The 25,268-nt window shown below is 36.4% G+C and overlaps 1 protein-coding gene across 1 annotated transcript; it reads left to right on the forward strand.

Moving 5' to 3' along the window:
- Window positions 1-9,598: 9,598 nt before the first annotated feature.
- On the forward strand, window positions 9,599-10,986 carry LOC5570231. Its single transcript, XM_001658960.2, has 3 exons — window positions 9,599-9,758; window positions 9,816-10,104; window positions 10,499-10,986. The coding sequence occupies exons 1-3, from the start codon at window positions 9,743-9,745 to the stop codon at window positions 10,776-10,778; spliced, it is 585 nt and encodes a 194-aa protein (XP_001659010.1). The 5' UTR covers window positions 9,599-9,742; the 3' UTR covers window positions 10,779-10,986.
- The last annotated feature ends 14,282 nt before the right edge of the window (window positions 10,987-25,268 follow it).

A 25,268-nucleotide genomic window follows, 5' to 3' on the forward strand; every position in this document is an offset into this window, starting at 1 on the left:
CAGCTAGTGACCAATCGATTAAATTTTCAGCTTGAACGGATGTTTGGTTTTCCAGATTCGCGCTCTTGAAAATTTAAACTTTGGCATCGATTCATCTTCACCTTAAGCCCAAAAAACATTGTTTTATGTTTTTGTTGGATTTTGTCACACCCCTTGGCTTTAACTCAAATTTTGGGTGTATTTTGTTTACCGTGTCCCTTCCGAAATGTCAGATAGGAACAACCCCAGTGTTAAAACTAAAAGCCCTGTGGTGTTTTTGTCGACTAAGCGAACGTCAAACATGATCAGAAGTGTCAAGGTTCATTAATGGACCAAATTTTTAAATAATGCTTAAATATGATATAGTCGTTATTTGAGCGGGAAAAATTGATAAAGTAGTTGTAGTAACATGCTATTTTGTGTTATTAAATAAAAACAAGATTTCGTTAACCATTTTAGGACCCTATTCCGCGCATTTATACAAAATTATGTGTACATGGAATTATAGATTAATATTGCAGCAACTTTTTATGCCATTTGATGCTACTTTGATTTAGTGTAAGTTTGAATCACAAATAAAAGCAAACAAGGCAGTTTTCGCGGCGTAGAAAAATAATTAGTAAAGGCCCGTCTAAGTAGACGCCATTTTTCTTATTTCCGTAGCATCCGTGCTAAGACTGTAGGACAAAAATAAGAGCGATTTCTATATTGAAAATGTTTTATTTTTTATGCATTATTCCATGGAACTACTTGCTACATACATGTTTTATGGTGCTTTCATGTAATCTTATCAAATATTAGCATAATTATTGAGTTTTATCCAAAAAAGTATTGCGCGGATTTAGGTCACGCCTTTTCTCATAATGCCCTAATTCCGCGCACTGTTCTTCGCAGAACAACAAACGAGTTAAACATGCTAAAGTCGTCATCACATATCTGACTATTTCTCTGAAAAGTATCTACATGCATAAATACGTTTCACGTACAAAGCGGAATATCTGGAAAGCCCACTTACAGGGAAATTAGAAGCGGCCGTTCAGAACCCACGTGGTCATTCTAGTGGGAGCAAAGATGGTTATAAGGAAAAAGATAACCGACTCCCGGCTTTTCTAGGCGACATGAATAGCGCCGCTCTGGTGAGTCAAAAGCCAACTAATATGCAACGTTCTCCTAGTGACCACCAGATACCGAAAAGCTAAACATTACATATAGGGTAGGTGTACCAGTTATGGACATAATGGTTTCTTATTTCGCCATGCGTAATTACTTTCATGTTTCCAAATTTTGAAAATTGTTGTGGTTTGTAGTAGTTAGATTTAAGATAGATCTTGATGTTAAAACATTCAAAAAGATTTAATATGTGAAGTTATCAAAATTTCACATATGGCCAAATAGGGAATCACTATAGCCATAACTGGTACACTTTCCCTAGTTTGCAATTGGATTAAATGGAAAAATTGATGTGAAGTTTTGCGAAAAAGTTACACGTCTTCTCAGTGAGAATCGAACTCACGACTCCTTGATCTCTAGTTAGGGCGCGTTACCCCTACGCCATGAGAGGACTCATGAACGCAGAAGTTAACCTGAATCCGATTTCAGCTCAATAATCACGTGATCCTTTTTCGCAAAGTGCACCTCTTTCTGAAGAATTAGATGCCCATCCAAACACAACGCTTTCTATATATATGATATATGATATATAAATATATCCAATGCCTAGCCCGAGAGCTGTAATGTTTAGCTTTTCGGTAGTTGTTGAACTTCCACTCAGCTGGTTAGCCGTAAACCACGATTCATAATTAAAAACAAGACCACCAGATGTTGATGTGTTCGTTTGAGACATTCACGCTTAAAAAAGGCTCAAACGAGGATGTCCAATATAAGGCTATCCATGAGGACTTTTCGTGATAGGACTGACAGCTAAAAGTGTGAATGCAACCGAAATGAAAGAGTGAACAAATCATGCGAGTGTGATCGGAGCTTTCCTTTGTAATCGAAAAGTCATTCCGATCGCGAAACGTCAAAAGCACATGGTAAACAAAAAAAACAGCTGATCGCAGCTGTCTCATGGATTGCCTTATTGCCAAACATCTCTAATTGGCATAACATGTGAGAAAAATAAGATAAAACCAGCACATGAACATTTTTTAGCATGTATAAAAATTAGTCAAATTTTGTGTTGGTCCAGAAGAGCCTGATGTTTTTGAGTCGAACTCATTTCTGTGTAACACTTTTTAAACGTGGTTGTTTTGATTTCTTCCTCTTTTCGTTTTTTGATTGCACGATGATGTGAATTCAGCTGAATATAATGTTTACGCGCGTTTAACTCAACAGATGGCAGTAGTGTTACTTGAATAACGTGTCGTCGGCAAAATATATGGCAAGATTGTTGGAGAGCAGGTACATCACACACCCTGTAGTGGAGATGTCTATGGGTAAGAATTGTAGAGGTAGTATTTTAAGTGAATGAATTGTAGATATCTTTACCCAGACATGAAATAAAAGAGAGGTGCTGACGTGGTAGCAATATCAGTCAGTAGCCTGCGGTGTGGAGCGGAATAGCCTGGTTTTCTGTAGTAGTTTATTTTCAACAGGTTATGGGCCCAGGAACGCCTGGAGGACGCTGAGGCGGCTTCAATGAGGGACCACGAGGAAGCACCTGGACGAGGAGGCAGAATCTCGGTGAGGAGGTAGAGCCTGGACGGAAGGTGGAGTCTGGACGGGAGGTGGCTTGGACGAGGTGCCCAAGAGTTGGAGGCCAAGATGCCTAGGACGAGGCTACAGGTGCGGATGCTGGCTGATCGGAGAGGACGAGCTCGGAAGTACTGGAGGAACTCGGCAGTCAGGAGGAGCTCGAAGGACGGCGCGGTTGACCAAAAGGACGATGGTGCAGCTGGCCAGGATAAGCTCGACTAGGAGGAGTTCGGTAGCTGGAGCTCGGTGCCAGGAGGAGCTTAGTGGTCAAGAGAGCTCGGTGGCAGATGGCGGTTTGAAGGTTGTGTGATGAGGAGGAGTGTTGGAGAGCAGGTACATCACACACCCTGTAGTGGAGATGTCTATGGGTAAGAATTGTAGAGGTAGTATTTTAAGTGAATGAATTGTAGATATCTTTAGCCAGACATGAAATAAGAGAGAGGTGCTGAAGTGGTAGCAATATCAGTCAGTAGCCTGCGGTGTGGAGCGGAACAGCCTTGTTTTGCGTAGTTTTATTTCAACAAAAATGAACGATCATCTTTTTCCTTTTAACCATCTTTGGTGGGGGGGAAAGTTTGTCCAAAGACCAAAGTTCATAAAAATTTAAAAATTCTTGTGTAAACAATTTTGAAAATTCCAAAAAAATACCACGTAGTTTAAGGAAAGCCCCAAAGGATTATTCTATACATCTGTGTACACAAAATGTACTTAACATTGTGAACCACAAATAATATTGCCAATGTATGTTTGATTGCAACTCTTATTCACATTATACAATTCTTGTAATCTTATTGAGAAAACAACAAATCACAGAAACGTAATAATGCGAATTCTTTGTATTGTATGAACAGTGTAGAATACAAATATAGGGGTAGTCGGGGCGATTTCACCAATGAGAAGGAATGAGCACCCCTTGAAAATTGCATCAATTCTTGAAATTTCATCTGAAATATCATGCAACCAATGTTATAAGTCAGTACTCTGAACTCAATAAAAAAGGATTAAATTATGTTCGAAAAAACTGCCCATATTGCCCAGGATGGCTCTTACAAATTTCATCATTCTAGAGTGTTGATGTTTGACTGTTACAATGTTCTTTACAATTTGATCTTTTTGCACAGATTGTTTCTAAATACTAATAACTTTCCTGTTTGATGAGTAGCATAATTGAATTTTAGATTCTATGGGATAATTTTGCAACCTAAAATAGGGCGCTCATATCACCCCTTCAATAGAACATCGACACAAAACATGACAAATTTATGCATTCGTGTGGATTTGTGTATTGATCTAAAAGCTGTTGAACATCATATAAAAATCCGAAAATTAAAATTTATTTTCTGCGCTTCTAACTACTTTTCCATAAGGTGGTCAAGCTGGCCCACTTTCCCCTATACGAAATTTACTTATTTCATGTGATTGTCAAAAAATTATGAAAAAACTAAACGTAGACTGAAGCGTTACGGCTCATACAAAACTTAACTTTTTTTCATACAAAAATCGTTACAGAGGGGGGAGGGGTTGAAAATGTTCAATTTAAGCGTTACATAATAAATGGATGCTGTCTTACATTAAAATTATTGTTAATTTGTTTGTTTCGGCAGTGCGCGGAATATGGAAAAGCGTTTCAAAAATGTCCGGAATTAGGCAATTTCAACAAGTGAACTTTTTCAATAAAATCACATTTGTAAATTATGAATGCAGTCTAGTTTATATTTTTCCCATATTCTACAACAGATTAGCTAGCAATCCACTCCTAAAGCTTTTTTGTTGATGCAATACTCATTTTTAATTAACCATTTGAATTGTTTTATTCATAACTGCGCTGAATTACGGTACATGATTAGAAATACAAACGTGACTGATTATATTTTCCGGAACCAGTTTAACCGTTCAGTCATCGCGTGGTTTTCCGCCGTCAGAACCACCACGCTGATGCTGTGTACCATAAGCGAGGTTCTTCCACCACTGTTGTACAAAATACAACAGCGCGACTACTGAAGTGTTAACGGAAATGGCCGTATCTCGGAAGATTTTCAATGAAATTTAATGCGTCCACCTCCACTGCCCATGTGCATACTTGTAACATTCCATAATAGTAGGCATTGAGTAAATGAAATACCAAGGGTGCATTTTATGGCAGTAAACTAACATTTCCAACAATTACCAAGAGCTCAAAAGTGCTTTTTTGAGGCTGAAATTTTGTACAGCTCCTGTCGCATATTTGGTGAATAGTCCGAAAAAAATCGTATAGAAATTTCATTGCTACGAAAATCATATATAATCTCAATGTGATTGTTATGCGGTTATATTTAGTAATGTGACAAAACAACTTGGTATTTTTTTTTTCATATTTTCTAGAACAATCTCACAGAACAAGTTGATCGAAAATATTTATCATTTGATGACTCTCCACGGTATTAACTCAAACCTGTTAAAAATGTCGAATGTGACAAATATGCAGTTATGGGCAGTGCATTCAATCTTTAATTGGTTATAGTTTCTTTGAAAAATGTTAACATCTGTAGAACTTCACACCGCACCGACGGATGGTACGGGCCTGGGAGGGAGGCACCGATACTACACACGAAATGTAAGACAACTTTATTTTGAACTGCAAGATAACTCCAGCTTGCCAACAACAATCAAGGTAGGCTTCGAGAAAATCGGTACCGTAAAACGGGGTAACTTTGATAATGCGGGTAACTTTGATAGTGCGTAACCCACCGCATACTTAATGAAATATCATAATTTCTGTTAATCAGTTAAGCAAAACGAATGCAAAACTAAAGAATATTAGTATGACACTTCATGTAAGAGCGGTTTTCATTTGAATTGTTCTTGATTCAGGCTTTCTAAACGAATTTAAAAAATTTACACAATTTTAGCATTTTCAAAACGTATACAAACAATCTGTTCTACGATCACTATTTGGTGTAGTTTTGAATAGTTGGCCACTTATCTTTGATAGCCTAGTTATCATAGAACTTGAATACGGTCTCAAATCTCTTAGCGAAAAGCATATTCACAAACTGGGACCATTTTTATAATCTAAGTCAGAAATTTCCATATAACGTTAAACGCCTAGAGGTATGCAATGCCCTACAAATGTCCGTTATTCATTCAATTTTGTTCGAATCATACTCCATTATCAAAGTTACCCCAAAACAGAAAACCAACTTTCGATTATATGAAAAATTATATATCCATTCAAAATGAATCTTTTGCCAATTTATCGACTGTAATCGATAGCTAGGATACCAGTACTTGTTTTAAAAATATAAATTGTAAATCTTTGAAACAGCATGCAAAAATATTCAAGTTTTCTTCGAAAAAACTATCAAAGTTACCCCGTTTTACGGTAGTTTCATTTTGTTGTGCACCTTTGATCTTTCCTGACAAACATGAAAAAAGGGTCACAGTTTTCTATGCACTAAATATTCATTTTCATTAGAAAAAGTAGAACCACAGAGAAACAGACGTAACACTTAGAACAAATCGCGATCAAAATCATAGTCTCGAAAACATGTATGCCCAATGCTTGAAAACACTGTAGTTGGCCGATAGACCAACAGGTGGCGGTAGTGTGTAAACGTCAAACACGAACAAAAACGACGCCAGCGCTGCGGGTGGTCGTTTGACCACCTACCAGATATTCGAATCGATCGTTAAAAAGTTGTGCGATGGGCAGCGATGAGAGTGTGACGTCTGTTTGTCTGTGGTAGAACGATGCGTTTTTCAATGTTTTATGTTCAATCAGATTAAATGGTGCTCACGTGACATTACTTGCGTTATGTGTATGAATTGATTTCCATTCGATTTTTATCACTTTTGAAGAAATACGAAAATGTGTTTTAATCAGTTACGCGCTTTTTTCATGTTAGTCCAATGTTTGAGATCTGGGCTCACAGTGACAGTTCGTGACAGCGGAATCTCGGCTCACTATGACGTACAGAAATTTTGTATTGGTTTCTCCCTCCCAGGTACGGGCCTTGTGTAATGATTAGAACTCACGCCTCTCATGTCGAGGACCTGGTATTGAATCCCATCAGCGAGATAGTCACTCATGACCCACACAAAAGAAAAAAGGTTATAGGGAAGTAAAGCCGTTGGTCGCGAGATGAACTAGCCCAGGGCTAAAAATCTCGTTAATAAAGATTGAAAAAAAATACAAGCGACAGAAAAAATGTGATTTAGACATGACCTCGGAAAACCCAGAACATATCCGCTATCCGGTGATCAATATAATATGCATGGCCAAGCGAAGCACTGAAACTAGAACTAATTGGCCATCGAAATTCGGATGCATCCAATTTCATCAATTTTTCAAAAATAGGCTAAATTTTGTCTATCCCCTGTAGTTTTTTTTTTTTGTTTTATGAACTAAAGGCTTCATGTTAATTATTTATTAACATTAGCATTACCTCGTCTGAAGTAGATTGTTAGCTTGTTGATGATTATTATATTAACAAGTGCAACTATTTATTTTCGCTTAATTTGAAAGTGCAAAAAGTTTACATTAAAGTATATGTGTTTGACTAACATTCTATTCATAGTTCAAGTTTGTAGCAATTCGAAATTCATTGAATTTAGTATTAAGGGCCCCTCTCTCAAGAACTGACCCGGGCTCCAGCCAACATTGGGATTTCAGGACTTTTTTTATTCTAAAATTCATAAGAAATTATGTGAACAAACTGCTGGAGGAATTCCATAAAAAATAAAGGTATTCTCCGTGGTATAAGGTCGACCTTATGTAGAAATTTCCTAGTTAAAATTCCAAGGTAAAAAATCTCAGACATTAAACATGTATTTGTTAAAAGTCTTATCTAAATTCGTCGCATAATTCTAGAAAATTTACTACTCGGGACTGAAGGTATCCACAAAAAAAAAAAACAAAATTAAATTATGTCTTTCAAAAAAGCAATTCCTGAAATAGATGTCTTGCTAGCGACTGGTCACAAATTTGCTTCTGTCACGAATTTTATCGATAGTAAAAAAGTGCCTTTGTGAAATCAAGAAAATCAAGATTCGAATCGCCTACGATGAGTTGAACGAAGCTTCCTCTGGCAGCTGCAACTGATTAGCTTTTCATGAAGTCAAGCTAAGACACTCGGTGAGAATGTTCCTTTTATCTTTTACTACACAACAATCAAATAAATGTATGAAAATTCTTTATGTCACATGAATGTAAATGAATGGACTATTACGATATAAAAGCGGCGATATAAAAGGACGTGTATACGGAAATTGTAGCCTTTAGCAAAAACTTTTATCAAGAACACTCATCAATTGAAAATGAAAATATTCATTTTTTTTAATTAGTAATAATTTTTGAATAGTTCGTCATCACAGTGTCGACATACATTTGTCAATGTTTCATCGTCACATCGCTTAGCAAGGTGAATCCTTATCATGTAACTTTTCAACCCTTCCCACCAACAAAAATCCTTCCTGTGACAACTGTGGAGATGCAGAGGTATTGGTATACAATTCTAATAAAACCAAATTTGTTTTGGTGTCGATATTCCATGTTAGTTACGCCAATGGCATAAAAATACATCATAAACATACATTAATGTCAGTTCTGTTCATTACTATCGTACTAAATACTGAGAAAAATCTTTTTGACAAATTTTCAATCGACTCAATACAATCGTACAAAATCGACCCTTTCAGGGCCCCTCCTGGCTACACTACTGGTCCATCACCCGAAAGGCTTTAGGGGGTTTTTCATATTTCGACATGTAAGATCTAACAATAATAGTCTGGTTGGAAACCCCGTGTAACACCATCGTGATCTTCCCTTGTTAGTGAAATTCTTGGTTGAAAACTGATCGACAATTCTGGAGGAAATCCTAATAAACTAGTGGAATCATCTTTGGAGAAATTATTGCTTAAGTTTTTGAAAATGGCATAAACGGAAATTGCGCACGAAATCCTTGCGAAATCGATTGAAGAATCGCTGGATAAACTCCAGGATTTGCTTGAGTAAATTATTAAAAAAAATTAGAGAAATTTCTGAAGAAAATCATTGCGAAGGCTTATATAGGTTGACTTCTTGAAGGAATACACCCGATTCTGTTTTTGCACGGATTTGTTTTACACGGCCGTGCAAAAAAAGTTTACATACAAAATTTTCCGCCAAAACCTTATTTTTACATGGAACGTAGAGAAATGGTGTTACTTTTTACACGGTTTTTGATATTATGAACTGAAAACTTTTTGTGCACGGTACGCATCCCCCGTGCAAAAACAGAATCGGGTGTATTGAACTAATTTCATGGACAGTCAAGAAAACCGTTAAAAGTCAATAAATGCATTCTTCGGGGAAATACCTGAGTTAGTTCTGATGAAATTCCTGGCAAAAATACTAGCAGTAATATTTGTAATTCCCAAAAAAAAATAAAAAATATTCATATAAAAATGTCTGGTTTGAAATCATGGGAAAATTTTTTTTTTTGGAAATTATATTCTCCTAATTCTTGTTTGGATTATTTTTGTTTTCTTAGTTTCTGTATAATTTATTTTTGATTCCCATTCAGTCTCTTTTTGGTATATTGTTTGTTCCTGTTCGCTCCCTTTCTGGTCTCTTTTTTCAAACACATGGTTTCTAAAGTTTCTATTTTAAAGCCACTTATACCTAGCATGATCTGAAACACTGATCAATTTACCCCCGGTTTAAAACCGGTAGAATCGACTTTAAAAAAAAACGCATGTTTCGCTCATTAAAAACATACTGTATACCATCCACGATTTTTGGAAAGTTCTCCGAATTATACGAAAGTATCAACAAAACTACGGATAACATGCAACCCATCACTAAACTGTTGATAGATGATGGAATTAAAAATGTTGATAGTAATTTTGGAAAGCAGCGCTGTTGTTGCAGATTTATAACCACACCCTAATGTTCTCGTACAATAGAAGTAAAATTATGGCATCGGTATATTGTTAGTTCTCGTACGCTATTGTTCCAGCATATTCGTATTCACATCAAATCGAATTGATCACAAATCAGAGAAATCGATACCTTATAGTGCTCGTCGTGCAGTGTAAAAAACTTAACAAAATGTCTCAATCTCGTGGTAAGTAATGTGAATCTTTTCGTAAATCTCCAAATGAACCTCTTGAGCCTTTTCCAGCCAACACCTCTGTAACAACATGTGCTCGTTCGCCCCAAATAAACATCTCCTTGCTAGAAGCGGCCGAAGACATTTCCTTCGAAGCGTACAAACAGCCCAAAAGTTCCAACAATCGGAAGCGCAGCTTCTCGCCCATTGTGAACTTCAGGTCGCCGGACATTTCGCCGATCGCGATGATTGAAGTGGGCACTACCTTCCGAGTTCCGAACAGCGTGAACACTCCGGAAGTGAAACAATCACGCGGTGGCAAAGGGCAAAAGAACGAACCGAATCGACGTCCCGCCAAGGGGTAAGTTGTCTACAATAGCGACCATCTTTTATGGTGGTGCTGTATAGGAATGATGTTAACCCTAAAAGATTTTCTAAGCATATTCAGCAACAGCGAGCTAGTTATGTTATGTTTCTTGATTCCATATATTTTGTGTTAACTTTCTTTAACTAATTTTAATTTCTTTGATTTCTAACTTCAAATTACTTTCTTCTTTGTTATGTGTACGTTTTAGATTATGAATCTGAAACAAGATATGAAAATTGATTTTAATTTAATTTCTCATTTGATTCTATTTACCTAGTTATGGATTCGTTCATATATAGTTATTTTGTAACTTTGCTTAACTACATTTCTTAAATTTGAATACTTTTTCTTCCGTCATGTCGACTAACTACAAATTTTTACCTTGCAGCATCTACAACACGAGCATCCCCGCTCCGGAGAAGCGCAAAATGCCCTACATGATTGGAACGCCGCTGGCCAAACGTGAACTGGAACATCGCATTTCGGTGGCCAACATTTTGCGGGATATGAACCTGGCCAAGTACATTGGCATCTTCAACGATGAGGAAATCAACTTCGAGGTGTTCCTCACCCTGTCGGAGAAGGACCTGCACGACATTGGCATCGACTGCCAGCGGGACATCGAGCTGATTCTGGGCAAGGTGGCCGAGTACAATGCCGGAGCGTGAAGAGCCGTTTCGGTGGTCACGCCTGTATTACTGTAAGTGGGTAATGTTTTAAAGATTTGACCTTAAGTGTGCTTTCTAACCTGGTGTTAGCTTTTAAAGTATTGTAAACCATCAATGTTTTCAGATAACAATTTTATAATCGAAACATTTGTAATGTACTGTAGCTACTAAGAATAACAATGAGAAATAAAGCAAGACAAAAACTGCATCAACTGTTGTTCATTCGCATAAGAACAGAAAAGTTTAGGGAAATCTTCGCAATTATTTTTTCGAATTGTACTGATCCTTAGGTAAATTCCTCAATAAATCTATTAGATGATAATAAATCTTCGAGCTGTTTAGTGGAATACCTAGGGTCGGTGTTCCCTTAGTGGACAGTCCCCTATAGTCGCACTAGTGTCTTTTCACGGCCGTTTTGCTATAAATCTTTTCAAAACATTTTTTCACATGAAGGTCAGGACCTATTTATCTAAGTACCATTGATTTACATCTTGATTTTGCTCAAAAAATAATCGAAAAAAATATTTTTGCTTAAAATTTGAGCTCCCTTGCGCCTATAGTAAACCTATTGTTCCTATAGTAGCACTACCGAGAGAAACTATTTTTTATTATACGAAATAATTGATGAATTAACGAAAGTTTTGTAAAAATACGGTTTTGATAAGTATTTTGCCGACGCCGTGATGCTACTATAGGAACAGAAATTAGAAATAGTGCTACTATAGGCACATGTATTCATATAGTGACACACGCGATAATAAATACAAACATTTGAGTTTTCGTAGGTTTTATATTTTTCCCACAAAACCAAGATAAAAAGCTATCAGATGATGTAAAAATAATGACGCTAGCATTATTTTTCGATTTTATACAAATTTTTGTTCATAGCTATGCGGCTATTGGTACATCGACCCTATGTATTATGTAGTGGATAAAAAAAAGGAATTTAGTACTATACCATTTAATTCCACTAGACTTTGTATCCTTTGCAGGGATTGAATCCTGAGAAAATTGAGTGAGAGAATCTCTCACGTATCGCTCTCTGTAACTATCATAACATGCTGCACATTATGAGAGACTGTTTATCGTATACTGCTACAACTTCGATCAGATTGGGGGGATAGTAGTGCATGATAAAACACTTCTAAACAGTGGCGCGGGAAGTGGGTAGGACAGGTAGGGCATGTACTACGCACAAAAACACCTGGGTAGGACAGTCAAAGGATTGTTCTACCCACGAATCAACAAAACAAAGAAAAACCAAGATCAGCAGAAAGCTTGAAAAATGAATTGAATTATTCATCATCTGTTCAATAAACATACAAATTCGATCAACGTCGTACTAATTTCCGACACGATAAAGTTTTTCATGGTATTCTCATGCCTGGTAAAACGTGACATAGTTTGACCCCCAAAAGTTCTGGCTCCTGAGAAGAACGATTGAGAATATCTATAGTGAAAATCCTTGGAAGCTAACTTTAATCAATGCAACAAGAAACTTTTCGTTAGAAAGGAGCAAACCTGTATGGCATTTCTGAATGAATCAATTGATGGTTTCTTTAAAAAAAAAAAATACGTCCAAACCCTGTATATTTTTTGAGACTTGGGTTCTATTTTTATGCAAGTCTCTATATTTAATTGAAAGTTTCTAAAGTATCGTCTTCCCTTATTCTGCTTGCATTGAAACCAGATGCAAAATTGTAGAGTAAAGTGGGGCAAAAGTTCGAGTGGGGTAAGAGTTTTTTTTTTAAGATTTCTAGCTCAATTCAAAACAAATCTTATCAATGTCATTGTGGTTCGAATGCTATTCAAGTAAGAGACTTTTACTCCAAATATCATAAAAATCGATTGAGATTTGGAAAAGTTATGGCTATTTGTTATTTTTCGACGTGAATATTGTAATTTTTGGTCAAACTTTCGTTGCATGGAATCAATTGAAGATAAAATCTTTTTCAATATTTTATATAGGGGCGTTTCTAGGTCTATCATAAGGTTGCTTTGATGTGTATTAGATTTTGCATAAATGCTTGTGTTGTATCCTTATCTGAATTATCCTATTCACCAAATGCTATAGAACCCCATGTTCGATGTTTCGTTAGGAGAATAAGCCCTTTTGGGTTTTCGGTTTAAACCTGTTCCACAACGGAACGGTCGAAAACAGATCCAAAAAGAAACAAAACTAAAAATATACGAGGCGAAGGTCTCATTCGATTATCGGAATTCTACATCTACACTTCACTAAAGCAATCACGGTCTTGCTATAAATTAGAGTACAAAGATATAAAAGTGGATACGAGGTAGTAGGATAAAACGCGTGCATAAAAAGAGAAGTTAACCTTTACGTGCGAGTGTTAGTTTTCTCCATCGCTGGCGCCCAAGGGTGGAAAAGGTCGGCAGAGTCCATTTTGACGTCGGTCTGGTGAGGTCGAAACGCTAAGCGTTCTGTACGGGCGACACATTTTTTTCGTATCACCGAGGAAGCCTAATCTAAAGCGGCTGAACATCTTAGGCTGAAGTTTTCGCCGATTCTTCTTGGGTAAGGTAAAGTGAAGGGTAAACGTTACCTCGTGATTTTCTCTTGATTTTACAGCCAAAGTAAAAGAAAAGAGCGCTTCAGTAGTGCTATATGGTGTGAAAGCATTGTGTGACATTTCCTCATAACTCCTCCCCTCCCCATCCTGACTAACAAAGAAAGAAATAGCTGTGAGTGAAAGAAGCCCATTGTATATTGAAAGGTGCGAATAGGGTGGACTAAAATTTGTGTGTTCACCAAATCTAAGAAGATTTTTTTCTCGTTTTTGAGACAACACTTCGTCAGTTCCTTTTAATAAGAGAGTTTCTTTCTTTAATACGCAGAAGCCAGCCAGATTTTAAGTGCTAAAAACCGATTGTCAAGTGATTTTATCACAAGGTTCATTGGCGGTATCGACGACAAAACTGGTGGACGAATCAGGAGGAGCCAAATCCCGGAAAATAACTAATCGGCACCGCTGCTACGCCCAATTCCGGTCGGCATTTATTCCGGTTAAAACCAAGGTTGGGACTTTCTTGTTCGGCAAAGGTCGCAAGCGGGCAAAGGCCAGGATTCAATTGGTGAGTCAGACATTTTTTTCCTTTTTCCTCTTTTATTATTTGTTAATCACTACATCAAAAGAGCTTTTTGTTCATTTGTACATTCAATTTGATAGTTATTGTTGCTTTTGTTTCTTTTCCAAATATCATTCTTTGTTCGGTAGTCCGGAAACATTGCTCAATTGACTATTTATTGCAAATTTCAATATTTAGATTTACAGACAGTAATTTATTTCTGCTAAATCAATATGAGTTCTTCAAGCATTGCCTGCACTGTAGAGCCTTATCGTAGAGGCAACAGTTTTAATGACTGGTACACACGTCTAAAATATTTCTTCAAAATTAATAAAGTGAAAGATGAAGATAAGATGGCCTACTTTATAACTCTTAGTGGACCAGTCATCTTTGAGGAGATAAAGCTCCTTTATCCCACTGGAAACTTTGAGGAAATTCCTTTTGATGATTTAATCAATAATTTGAAAAATAGATTAGATAAAATTGATCCAGATTTAGTACAACGCTATAAATTTAGCACCAGGGTTCAACAGCCCGATGAGACTACAGAAGATTTCGTGCTAGCACTCAAGTTGCAGGCGGAATTTTGTGGCTTCGAAAATTTTAAGGAGGTAGCAGTTCTCGATCGCATTATTGCGGGACTACGAGACAAAAATTTGAGGCAGAAATTGCTTAGTGAAGAAAAGTTGAAATTAGCTTCGGCTGAAAAAATTATAGCTACATGGGAGGTCGCGAAAGCGAATGCGGGAACTGCTGAAACTTCTAGGGATTCTCCAAATATGGTGGCTGCAAAAAAAAAAAATCCGGAAATTATTCCGGACGAGAGAGTGGAATGGCTATGAGGAAGCTCGCAAAGGTCTATGGTGGAATTAATGATTACCAGAGAGAAGAGGTAGGAGGTGAGGCCAGCGGTAGTCGTGGGCCAGTCAAGAATCGATTAGGGTACAGGCCATATGGAAGGACAGATCAAACAGGCAGAGGAAGACAGAATTCTGGATCAGCAGGCAGGAGAGGAGAAATGTATGCAAGACAACGACCAGACTATTCTCAGATGGTGTGCAATTACTGTGGCATTAAAGGCCACATAAAGAAAAAATGCTTCAAACTAAAAAACCTTCATCGAGATGCGGTAAATTTAGTGGAGTCCTACAAGCCTGGGCCTTCGGCCAACAGGCACATCAACGAGTTGCTCAGCAGAATGCGGACGCGGGATTCGGAAGATGATGACAGCGATACAGGTGATTTGGAATGCATGTTGGTGGCGTCCATAAATAAAATTAGTAATCCTTGTTTAATACAAGTGAAAATTGAGGGTAAATACCTTGAAATGGAAATCGACTGTGGTTCTTCCGTTTCGGTAATAAGCAAAAGGCAGTACTTTGCATTATTTGACAAACCTTTACAAAGTTATAGCAATCAATTGATTGTCGTTAATGGGGCTAAGCTTAAAATTGCTGGAGAGACGATGGTTTCGGTGAGAATTAATGGACTAGAAAAGCTCATGAGTCTGTTGGTTCTTGATTGTGAAAATTCCTTCTATCCTTTGTTCGGCCGGCCTTGGCTAGATGTCTTTTATAGTGATTGGAGGCATTTTTTTTTCAAACTCTATGACTATTAACAATTTACAAGATGAGTCCAGCGAAAATGTTGTTGATAAATTGAAAAAAAAGTATAGCAAGGTGTTCGAAAAAAATTTTTCTAGCCCTATTCAGGGATTTAAGGCGGAACTTGTGATGAAAGATGAAACGCCCATTTTCAAAAAGGCGTATGATGTTCCGTACAGACTGAGAGAACAAGTGGCAGATTATCTTGATAAACTGGAAAACGAAAAGGTTATAACACCGATTGATACAAGCCAATGGGCTTCACCTATTATCATAGTCATGAAGAAAAACAGTGATATCCGTTTGGTAATAGATTGTAAAGTATCACTCAATAAATTATTGGTTCCTAACACATATCCTTTGCCTACTGCCCAAGACATTTTTGCTAATTTGGCAGGTTGTAAGTTTTTCTGTGCCCTTGATTTGGAAGGAGCTTATACTCAGTTGGAACTCTCTAAGAGATCCAAACGATTTGTAGTGATCAATACAATGAAAGGGCTGTACACTTACAATAGACTGCCACAAGGGGCTTCATCAAGCGCATCCATTTTCCAACAGGTGATGGACAAAGTGTTAGAGGGATTGAGAACGTTACAGTTTATCTGGATGACGTATTAATTGCCGGAAAAACCCGAGAAGAGTGTTTAAAAAAACTTGTGATTGTTTTGGATAGGTTAACTAAAGCTAATGTAAAAGTGAATTTCGATAAATGCAAATTTTTTGTGACCAAACTCACGCATTTAGGACATTTGATTACGGACAAAGGGTTATTGCCTTGCCCAGATAAAATTTTGACGATAGAGAAAGCTAATGCTCCGAAAAATGAGTCTGAGCTTAAGTCATTCTTAGGTTTGATAAATTACTATCACAAATTTATTCCGCATTTATCAGCTAAATTGCACTATTTATACAATTTACTTAAAAACAATACAAAATTTAGCTGGGATGGCAACTGCCAAAAAGCCTTCGAAGAAAGTAAAGCTGCCCTGGTAAATGCAAACATTTTAGAATTTTTTGACGCCAATAAACCAATTGTAGTTATTTCTGACGCTTCTAGTTATGGTTTAGGAGGACTTATAGCTCATGTTGTGGACGAAATGGAAAAACCAATTAGTTTCACATCCTTCTCGTTAAACTCGGCCCAAAAGAAATATCCTATATTACATTTGGAAGCATTAGCTCTAATATGTACTATAAAAAAATTTCATAAATATTTATATGGAAAACATTTTACAATCTACACGGACCACAAGCCTCTAGTTGGAACGGTACCTTATGCAAACCATCGGGGTTCATTTTTAATTTGAACGTCTAGTCAACCTAGTGTTTCTGGTTACCTCTTTCACTGTTTTGTTTTGATTCTGCGTTCCGTCCCACAGCGTTCTATTTCGTTTTACTCCGTTCCATGAGCTAAATGACGTTTGAACCATTTTTAATCTGAACGATGTGCAAATTAGCGGGGTACAGATTAAAAAGTGTTCAGATTAAATGTGGTCAAACCAACGGGGGCACCCGGTACACGACACTGACGACGGCCTTACAGTTGAGGTCGAAATACGCGTATCTGTCAAAGGATACAAAGTCTAGTGGAATTAAATTGTATAGTACCGAATTCGTTTTTGCATCTCCTTAACTCTATTAGATTTTTTGCAGTCATCTCTGGAGATAATTTTGGATTATCTACTTTAAAACTTGCCTAACTTTTTTAGCAGAATTCATGAAAAAGGTGTCACTCTTGACAACTGATCCATGTTGCGAACCAAGGTATAAAGACAAAGACAAACAAGCATGCATGAAGATGGTTCATTGGCGTAGCAACAGGAGAGGGCAATCCAACCCCCCTCCCCCCCTCTTGGAAATTAGTCAAATAATATTGTGGGATACGTTCAACGTAAATTCCTCCTGAATGTCATTTGTTCAATTTCTACTTTCACTAATTGATATTATAACATGCTCCCGGATTCAATAAAAAAATTGTTTACTTTTCAAAAGTTCAAAGTTTTCGCAATTCCTTCAGAAATCGTCGAATCTGTCAAATCTTATACTGATATATTTTGCTGAAAGTTCTGCTACAAAATGAAAGTTTTCAAAAAGCAAAAAATATTACAAATCTTTCGCGAAGTTCATCAAAAGTCCTTTAGAAATATTTCCAGAATACACCTCAAATTCCGTCAGAAAATCTTCTATGTTTTTTTTCCTGGAAATTCGGCTTCAAATCTTCGAGATATAAAACATTTTTTTCGAGATATAAAGAACTTTTTTTCTGAAATGAAGAGGAAGGGGTTTATTAAGATAATCATAAAGAAATAATGTTTACTTTAAAAAAAAATCCTTAGAAATTGTTTTCTCAAATATTGGCAGAATTCATATTCTGGGATTGAATTGTTGTGCATTTCTAGGGCGGAAATCATAAAGCCATCACAAGAATAAGAAAAGCAATCATCATAAGAATTCTGAGAAATCTAGAAGTCAAGGAAGGAGTTATAGCATAGATTTCAAGGATAATTTCTATCGAAGATGCTGATGGAACTTCTTGAGAATTTGTTTTTTATTTCCTTAGACGGATTTTAATCATCCTATATTCATTCGTCTCTAGAGATAATACGATAATATATCCTTCATATGACGCTTTCTTGAGAACCTACGTTCAAAAATCTTTACGCACTAAAAAAAAGCAACACTAGGCAGTATCATTTTTTTAATTGGATTTTTCGTATAGTTCTTGGTTTCTGAAAGTCCATCGGGAATACCTCAACAAATTCTCAAAATAATGCAAAAATTTCCTCCAAGATTTAACTTTAGTAAAATCTTAAATTTCACCCTAAGATCTTCGGGAACTTGTAAAAATAAAATATCGTCAATATTTTTTCGGTAAACTTCTAAAGTTCACCCACAGTAATTAAAAACATAATCTCTCCAAAAAAGTTTGTTTAAAATCACTGCAAGTAGAAAAAAAGGTACATCGATCTGTTTGCCAAAGTACTTTTGAACTTCGAAATTCATGTAAACCCCTTTTCTTAGGTGCAAATACTTTCAGAAAAATTACATCCGTTTTAACGCCAATCATTGTCCATTATAAAAGACGAAGCATAAAGAACAAGATTTTTTGTAGTAAATCCTACTAAAACTTCTTATTTTTTTTGTGAAGAATTTCATCAAAATCTTCCAGAAATTTACCCAGTGAAAAAAAAGCAGATAGATCTGTGGAAAACTTCTCTGAGAAATCGCTAAGAATATTTTCCCAATTGAATCCTTTTCGATTGCTCATGAAAATCCTGTGGAACACTTGGAAGAATTAGTTCATGTTGTTATTGTTTTTTTTTGCAGGATGTACTGGATAACTTTTACTGCGATTTTTTCAAACTATCCTTGAAGAATTTCCGAGAGTTTTTTTTTAAAGATTTGTTGAAGGAAATGAAAAGAAACTTCAGGAAGAATCTGGAAGGCAAAGTTGGGAACACCGTTGGTGAACTCTCTGAAGAATTTGTGGAAAGAATCCTTGTTTGGTTTTCTAGTTGAAGACTATTTTTGGCTTCTAGAATTTCTCATACTATATCTTTTGGAAATTCTCAATGATTTCGGAAAATCCATATCAAATTATTAATAAACAACTGGATGAACGAACTATTGGAATCCATATGTAATAAAAACGTAGAAGACTTTTATGGATAAATGTTTTCAAAAAATTTAAAGCTTCATCTGGCGATAGCCTTCAAGAGATTTTTTTAAGCAATTCCTGGAATTTTTTTTTTTTTTAATTTCTTTATTAGTATCATTCCAAACATTACATTCATTATTTCTTATATCTAGGTGTTCTGTGTTATTAGACAACACTATCATCCTAATTTGGTAAAACAAATCTAAGATTTTATTAACATTTTGTTAACAACATATTACATTTCATTCGCCGTAGCAGTTCAGATTTTTTACAGGTGAGTTGATTTAACCTGCTTATAAGAGAAAAAAAAAGTTTTTAATATACTTAACCTAACTTAACCTAAACATATAACGCATTAATCGTGGCAATAGAAGATTGTAACGATTTTTGCCTGAAATTATTGATTATTTTATTTGACATTTGTTCCAATGTTTCAACATTGGATATCCTATGTAACTCATTGGTACTATACCAGGGAGGAAGCCTCAGAATCATTTTCAAAATTTTATTTTGAATTCTCTGCAGAGCTTTCTTCCTGGTATTACAACAGCTAGTCCATATTGGTACAGCATACAACATGGCTGGCCTGAAAATTTGTTTGAATATCAAAAGCTTGTTCTTAAGACAAAGTTTTGATTTTCTATTAATAAGAGGATAGAGACATTTTACATATTTGTTACATTTGGCTTGAATGCCCTCAATGTGATTTTTGAAAGTTAAATTCTTATCTAGCATGAGTCCTAGATACTTAACTTCATCTGACCAATTTATTGGAACCCCTCTCATCGTGACAACATGTCTACTTGAAGGTTTCAAATAAAGAGCTTTTGGTTTATGTGGGAATATTATTAGTTGAGTTTTGGAAGCATTAGGAGAAATCTTCCATTTTTGCAAGTATGAAGAAAAAATATCCAAACTTTTTTGCAATCGACTACAGATGACACGCAGGCTTCGTCCTTTGGCGGAGAGGCCTGTGTCATCCGCAAACAAAGATTTTTGACATCCCTGAGGTAACTCAGGTAAGTCAGATGTGAAAATATTGTATAATATTGGTCCCAAAATGCTGCCTTGGGGAACACCAGTTCTTACAGGAAGTCTTTCAGATCTGGAGTTCTGATAATTAACCTGAAGTGTACGATTTGACAGATAACTTTGAATTATTCTAACAATGTATGTTGGAAAATTATTTTTTTTTTCAATTTAACAATCAAACCTTCATGCCAAACACTGTCGAATGCTTTTTCTATGTCTAGAAGAGCAAGACCAGTAGAGTAGCCTTCAGATTTGTTGGAACGGATCAAATTTGTTACACGTAAAAGTTGATGAGTGGTCGAATGTCCATGGCGGAATCCGAACTGTTCATTGGCAAAAATTGAATTCTCGTTGATGTGGGCCATCATTCTGTTCAAAACAACCTTTTCAAAAAGTTTACTGATGGAGGAAAGCAAACTGATTGGACGATAGCTAGAAGCTTCTGCAGGATTTTTGTCTGGTTTCAAAATTGGAACAACCTTAGCATTTTTCCATTTGTCAGGAAAATATGCTAATTGAAAACATTTGTTGAATATATCAACTAACAATGATAAGCTACTTTCTGGAAGTTTCTTGATGAGGATATAGAAAATTCCATCATCGCCAGGAGCTTTCATATTTTTGAATGTTTTAATAATAGTTCTCACTTCTTCCAAATCAGTCTCCCAGGCATTTTCGAAAACGTTCTCTTGATTGAGAATATTTTCGAACTCCTGAGTAACTTCATTTTCAATTGGACTAATAAGTCCTAAATTAAAATTGTGCGCACTTTCAAACTGCATAGCAAGTTTTTGAGCTTTTTCGCAATTAGTTAGTAATAATTTGTTTTCCTCTTTCAATGCCGGTATAGGCTTCTGAGGTTTTTTCAAGATTTTAGATAATTTCCAAAAGGGCTTAGAGCCGGAGTCCAATTGAGAAATTTTATTTTCAAAATTTTTGTTTCTTAAATCTGCAAAACGTTTCTTGATTTCTTTCTGCAAATCCTGCCATATAATTTTCATAGCAGGATCACGAGTGCGTTGAAATTGCCTTCTCCTCACGTTTTTAAGACGGATCAAGAGTTTAAGATCATCGTCTATAATCACGGATTTAAATTTTACTTCACATTTTGGAATTGCAATGTTTCTGGCTTCAACAATGGAATTTGTTAAAGTTTCAAGAGCATTGTCAATATCAATTTTAGTTTCTAAAGAAATGTTAACATCAAGATTAGAGTCAACATACGTTTCATATATATTCCAGTCGGCTCGTAAATAATTGAAAGTGGAGCTGATAGGATTGAGAATCGCTTCATGCGATATTTGAAATGTAACAGGGACATGATCAGAATCAAAATCAGCATGAGTAACTAATTGGCTACAAAGATGACTAGAGTCGGTTAAGACCAAGTCAATCGTAGATGGATTTCTAGAAGAGGAAAAACATGTAGGGCTATCAGGGTATTGAATTGAGAAATATCCTGAAGAGCACTCATCAAATAAAATTCTGCCGTTGGAATTACTTTGAGAATTATTCCATGACCGATGTTTGGCATTAAAGTCACCAATGACAAAAAATTTTGACTTATTGCGAGTTAATTTTCGCAAGTCAGTTTGAAGCCAATTAACTTGCTGTCCAGAGCATTGAAAAGGCAAATAGGCAGCTATGAAAGTATATTTACCAAACTGTGTTTCAACAGAAACACCTAAAGTTTCAAAAACTTTAGTTTCAAATGACGAAAACAGTTGATGTTTTATACGCCTATGAATGATGATTGCAACTCCCCCACATGCCCCATCAAGTCGATCATTACGATAAACAAAAAAGTTAGGATCTCTTTTAAGTTTAGAATCAGGTTTTAAATAAGTTTCGGTAATAACTGCTATATGCACGTTATTAGCTGTAAGAAAATTAAACAGCTCGTCCTCTTTACCATTCAGAGAACGAGCATTCCAATTTAAAATATTTAAATTATTATTTGGATCCATTAGAAAAACGTAATCCAATAACAATTTGATTTGTAAATTTTACACCTACTTGGACTGCTTCAGTCATAGTGGTGGCTTTGAACATTGCATCAATCATTAGATTCAATTGTTCAGTTAGAAAATTAAAATCAGAGGCAGACATATCATCTGATGATTTCCCATTGGAATTTTCGGTAGACGAAGAAGCGGGGTAGGAGTTACCTGTGGCGGTAGGGTTTTTTCCATTTGATTTGAAACAAGTAGAATGGGTACTCATGGAACGAACAGGGGAAGAGTTCAAATTACCTGCTACGATATCGGCAAAGGATTTACCGTGGGTAGATACATTCGAAATTGAAAGATTCGAACGGCTACCCGACGGATTAAAATTTGTTTGTGAATGAGCATGATTATGATCTTCCTGGTGGGTATGATTCCTAATCAAGCGATCGTTAACTGAAAAATGAGCATTGTTCGATACTCTACCAGGCAAATTCCGGAAACGACCGTTATCGTAACGGATATTATCCTTCATCTGCTTGGCACGAGCCTCAACGACTCTTTTGCGTGAAATGCATTCCCAAAAGTTAGCTTTGTGAGGGCCCTTGCAATTGGCGCATTGAAATTTTCTGGTATCTTCTTTCACAGGACAGTCGTCCTTAGCGTGAGAAGAACCTCCGCAAATCATGCATTTAGCATCCATGCGACAATTTTTTGTACCATGACCCCACTTTTGGCACCGACGGCACTGAGTGGGGTTCTGGTAATTTCCTCCAGGTTTCTGGAAATGTTCCCACGTCACACGGACATCGAACATAAGTTTAGCTTTTTCTAAAGCTTTAATATTATTTAGTTCTTTTTTGTTAAAGTGAACTAAATAATATTCTTGAGAAAGCCCTTTCCGAACAATGCCAGATTGGGTTCTCTTTTTCATAATGCTTACTTGGACTGGGGAAAATCCAAGTAAATCATTTATTCCATTTTTGATCTCTTCAGGTGACTTATAGTCACTTGAGAGACCTTTCAAGACGACTTTGAACAAACGTTCAGTTTTGTCGTCATAAGTAAAAAATTTGTGCTTCTTCTCTTCAAGATATCTGAGAAGAAGTTCGCGATCTTTAAGAGTTTCCGGCAAAACGCGACAGTCTCCTTTCTTTGCGATTTGGAAGGAAACCTTGATTCCCCTAATGGAGTTCAAGATCTCCTGCCTAAATCCCCCAAATTCGGAACAACTGACCACGATAGGCGGCACTCTTTGCTTCCTCACTTGAATCAAAGAGCCTGGGCTAGAGGCTGCTTCGATTTGGTGTTCGGAAAATTTGTCTAGAGCATCGAACTGATTGCTCATTTCGATACAATTATTCATTTCACCCTTGGAAGAAAGTGCGCATTCCGGGGAAGCGTCCTTTCTTCCATTCTTGCCACGTGTAGTGACAGTTTTAAAACCTACTTTTTTGGAAGGAAGTAGTGAATTCAGAGATTCACCCTTCCTTTTGTTAGTTGTTGATACCATGTTTAGTTAATAAACGTAAGAAGGCGTGACCTTCGAGAGGTTTTTTCCCAAGACGGTGTCCAAGAAGGATTACCACCGCTAGCTTTCGCCAACGGGTCCAACGAAAAATCGAAGGCACGGGTCCAAACAAGGATCGTAAAGGGATCAATAGTAGAAAAAATAGTACTGAAAAGTACTGTTTAAGTAGCACTGAAAAGTACCGTTTTTAATTTTAGCACTGAAAAGTACTGTTTGTGTAGCACTGAAAAGTACTGTTTTATTGCTTTAGGTAGTTTTTAAGAAAACTTCCAAGAGCAGAGAGAATTCGTGTACGCACAGCACGAAGGTACGATGCGCACTGAATTCCTGGAAATGATTTTCGTGAGAACCCCAGGAGGAACTCAGTGAAAATTGGTAAAGCAGTTCATAGAGAAACCACGAAGATGTAATGATAGAATTCATGAAGAAATCTCCATGGGAATTTCTAGAGAAATATTATCAAAGCATATGATTGAATGCCTAAAAAGTTCAAGAATTTGTGGTGGATGGTGGAAGACAAAGAATTGTCCGTGGTTAAAATTTAAATTTACAAATATCACTGATGTGCAACGATGTGAGACAAAATCACAAACAATAAAATTTGTTAAAATTCTGACTCGCAATAGTGACATTACTTCTGTTAAACAAGAATTTGCTAGGGCTCCCTCCACAAAAAAAAATCTAGCTACGCCAATAATGGTGATCGAAAGGTGAAAGCATTACTACGACGAACAGCTGAATCACCACGTTAGCACCTTGGATGAAGGTTCGATTTTTGTCTACAGTTTGAAAAAATAGCAACATACGGAATTTTTCTCCAGTTTGGATGAATCGATGCCACCTAAAATTGGATCTACTGTAGGAAACTCAATGATTTCTAAAGGTTTTTTTTTCAAGGATTCTCCAAAGTATATTAATATATCACTTATGTGACCTCCATGAATTTATATAGAGATTTTAAAAGAAATTCTTACACATAGTCGTTCTTGAAATTTCTCAGGACATAGGATATCTCTTAATGGGTGGCAAGTATTCTTCAGGATGTTAGAAATTATTTTCTAAATTCTAAGTAAAAACCTGACCTTACTTTACTCTTATAATGTTAACTTAGTGTTCTAAGGCTTCTAAAAGAATCGCTTCCAGGGGACGGATCTGGTGTAGTGGTTAGAACACACGCCTTTCACGCCGAGGACCTGGGATCGAATCCTATCTCCGAGATAGTCACTTATGACGCAAAAGTTATAGCGACGAATTTCTTCGGAAGGGAAGTAAAGCCATTGCACAGTGGTCCGGGAACCAGTTTTAAGCGGAAAGATGCATTTTGAGCTTCAGAATGAAACATTAGACGAAAACGGTCTTGTATAAAGTTGTTTGTACTAGTTAAGCCCTTTGTTTGGTGTTATTGGAAATTAGGGTGGACCACCTTGTCATAGAAATTGTGTAACTAACTTTCTTATTTGTAGAAATTATATTATACATACTTCAGCTAAATTGTAGACCATTTAATTTCAAGCAACTTTGCTGAAAAAAGTTTTTTTGTATCTTTTAAATTGACCGATTTTTTCCTACGATAACATAGGGTGGTCCGAACAAAACTGGTTTTCTGGCTCTAGCGTTTTCAATTCAAATCTC

This window comes from Aedes aegypti, chromosome 3, assembly GCF_002204515.2.
Source record: "Aedes aegypti strain LVP_AGWG chromosome 3, AaegL5.0 Primary Assembly, whole genome shotgun sequence".
Classification (NCBI taxonomy): Eukaryota; Metazoa; Arthropoda; class Insecta; order Diptera; family Culicidae; genus Aedes; species Aedes aegypti.

What these genes read in the sequence shown, in the direction of transcription:
- LOC5570231 (XM_001658960.2), top strand. An exon ending in AATCGACGTCCCGCCAAGGG is followed by an intron (nt 10,105 to 10,498) that starts GTAAGTTGTCTA and finishes TTTACCTTGCAG; the next exon opens with CATCTACAACACGAGCATCC.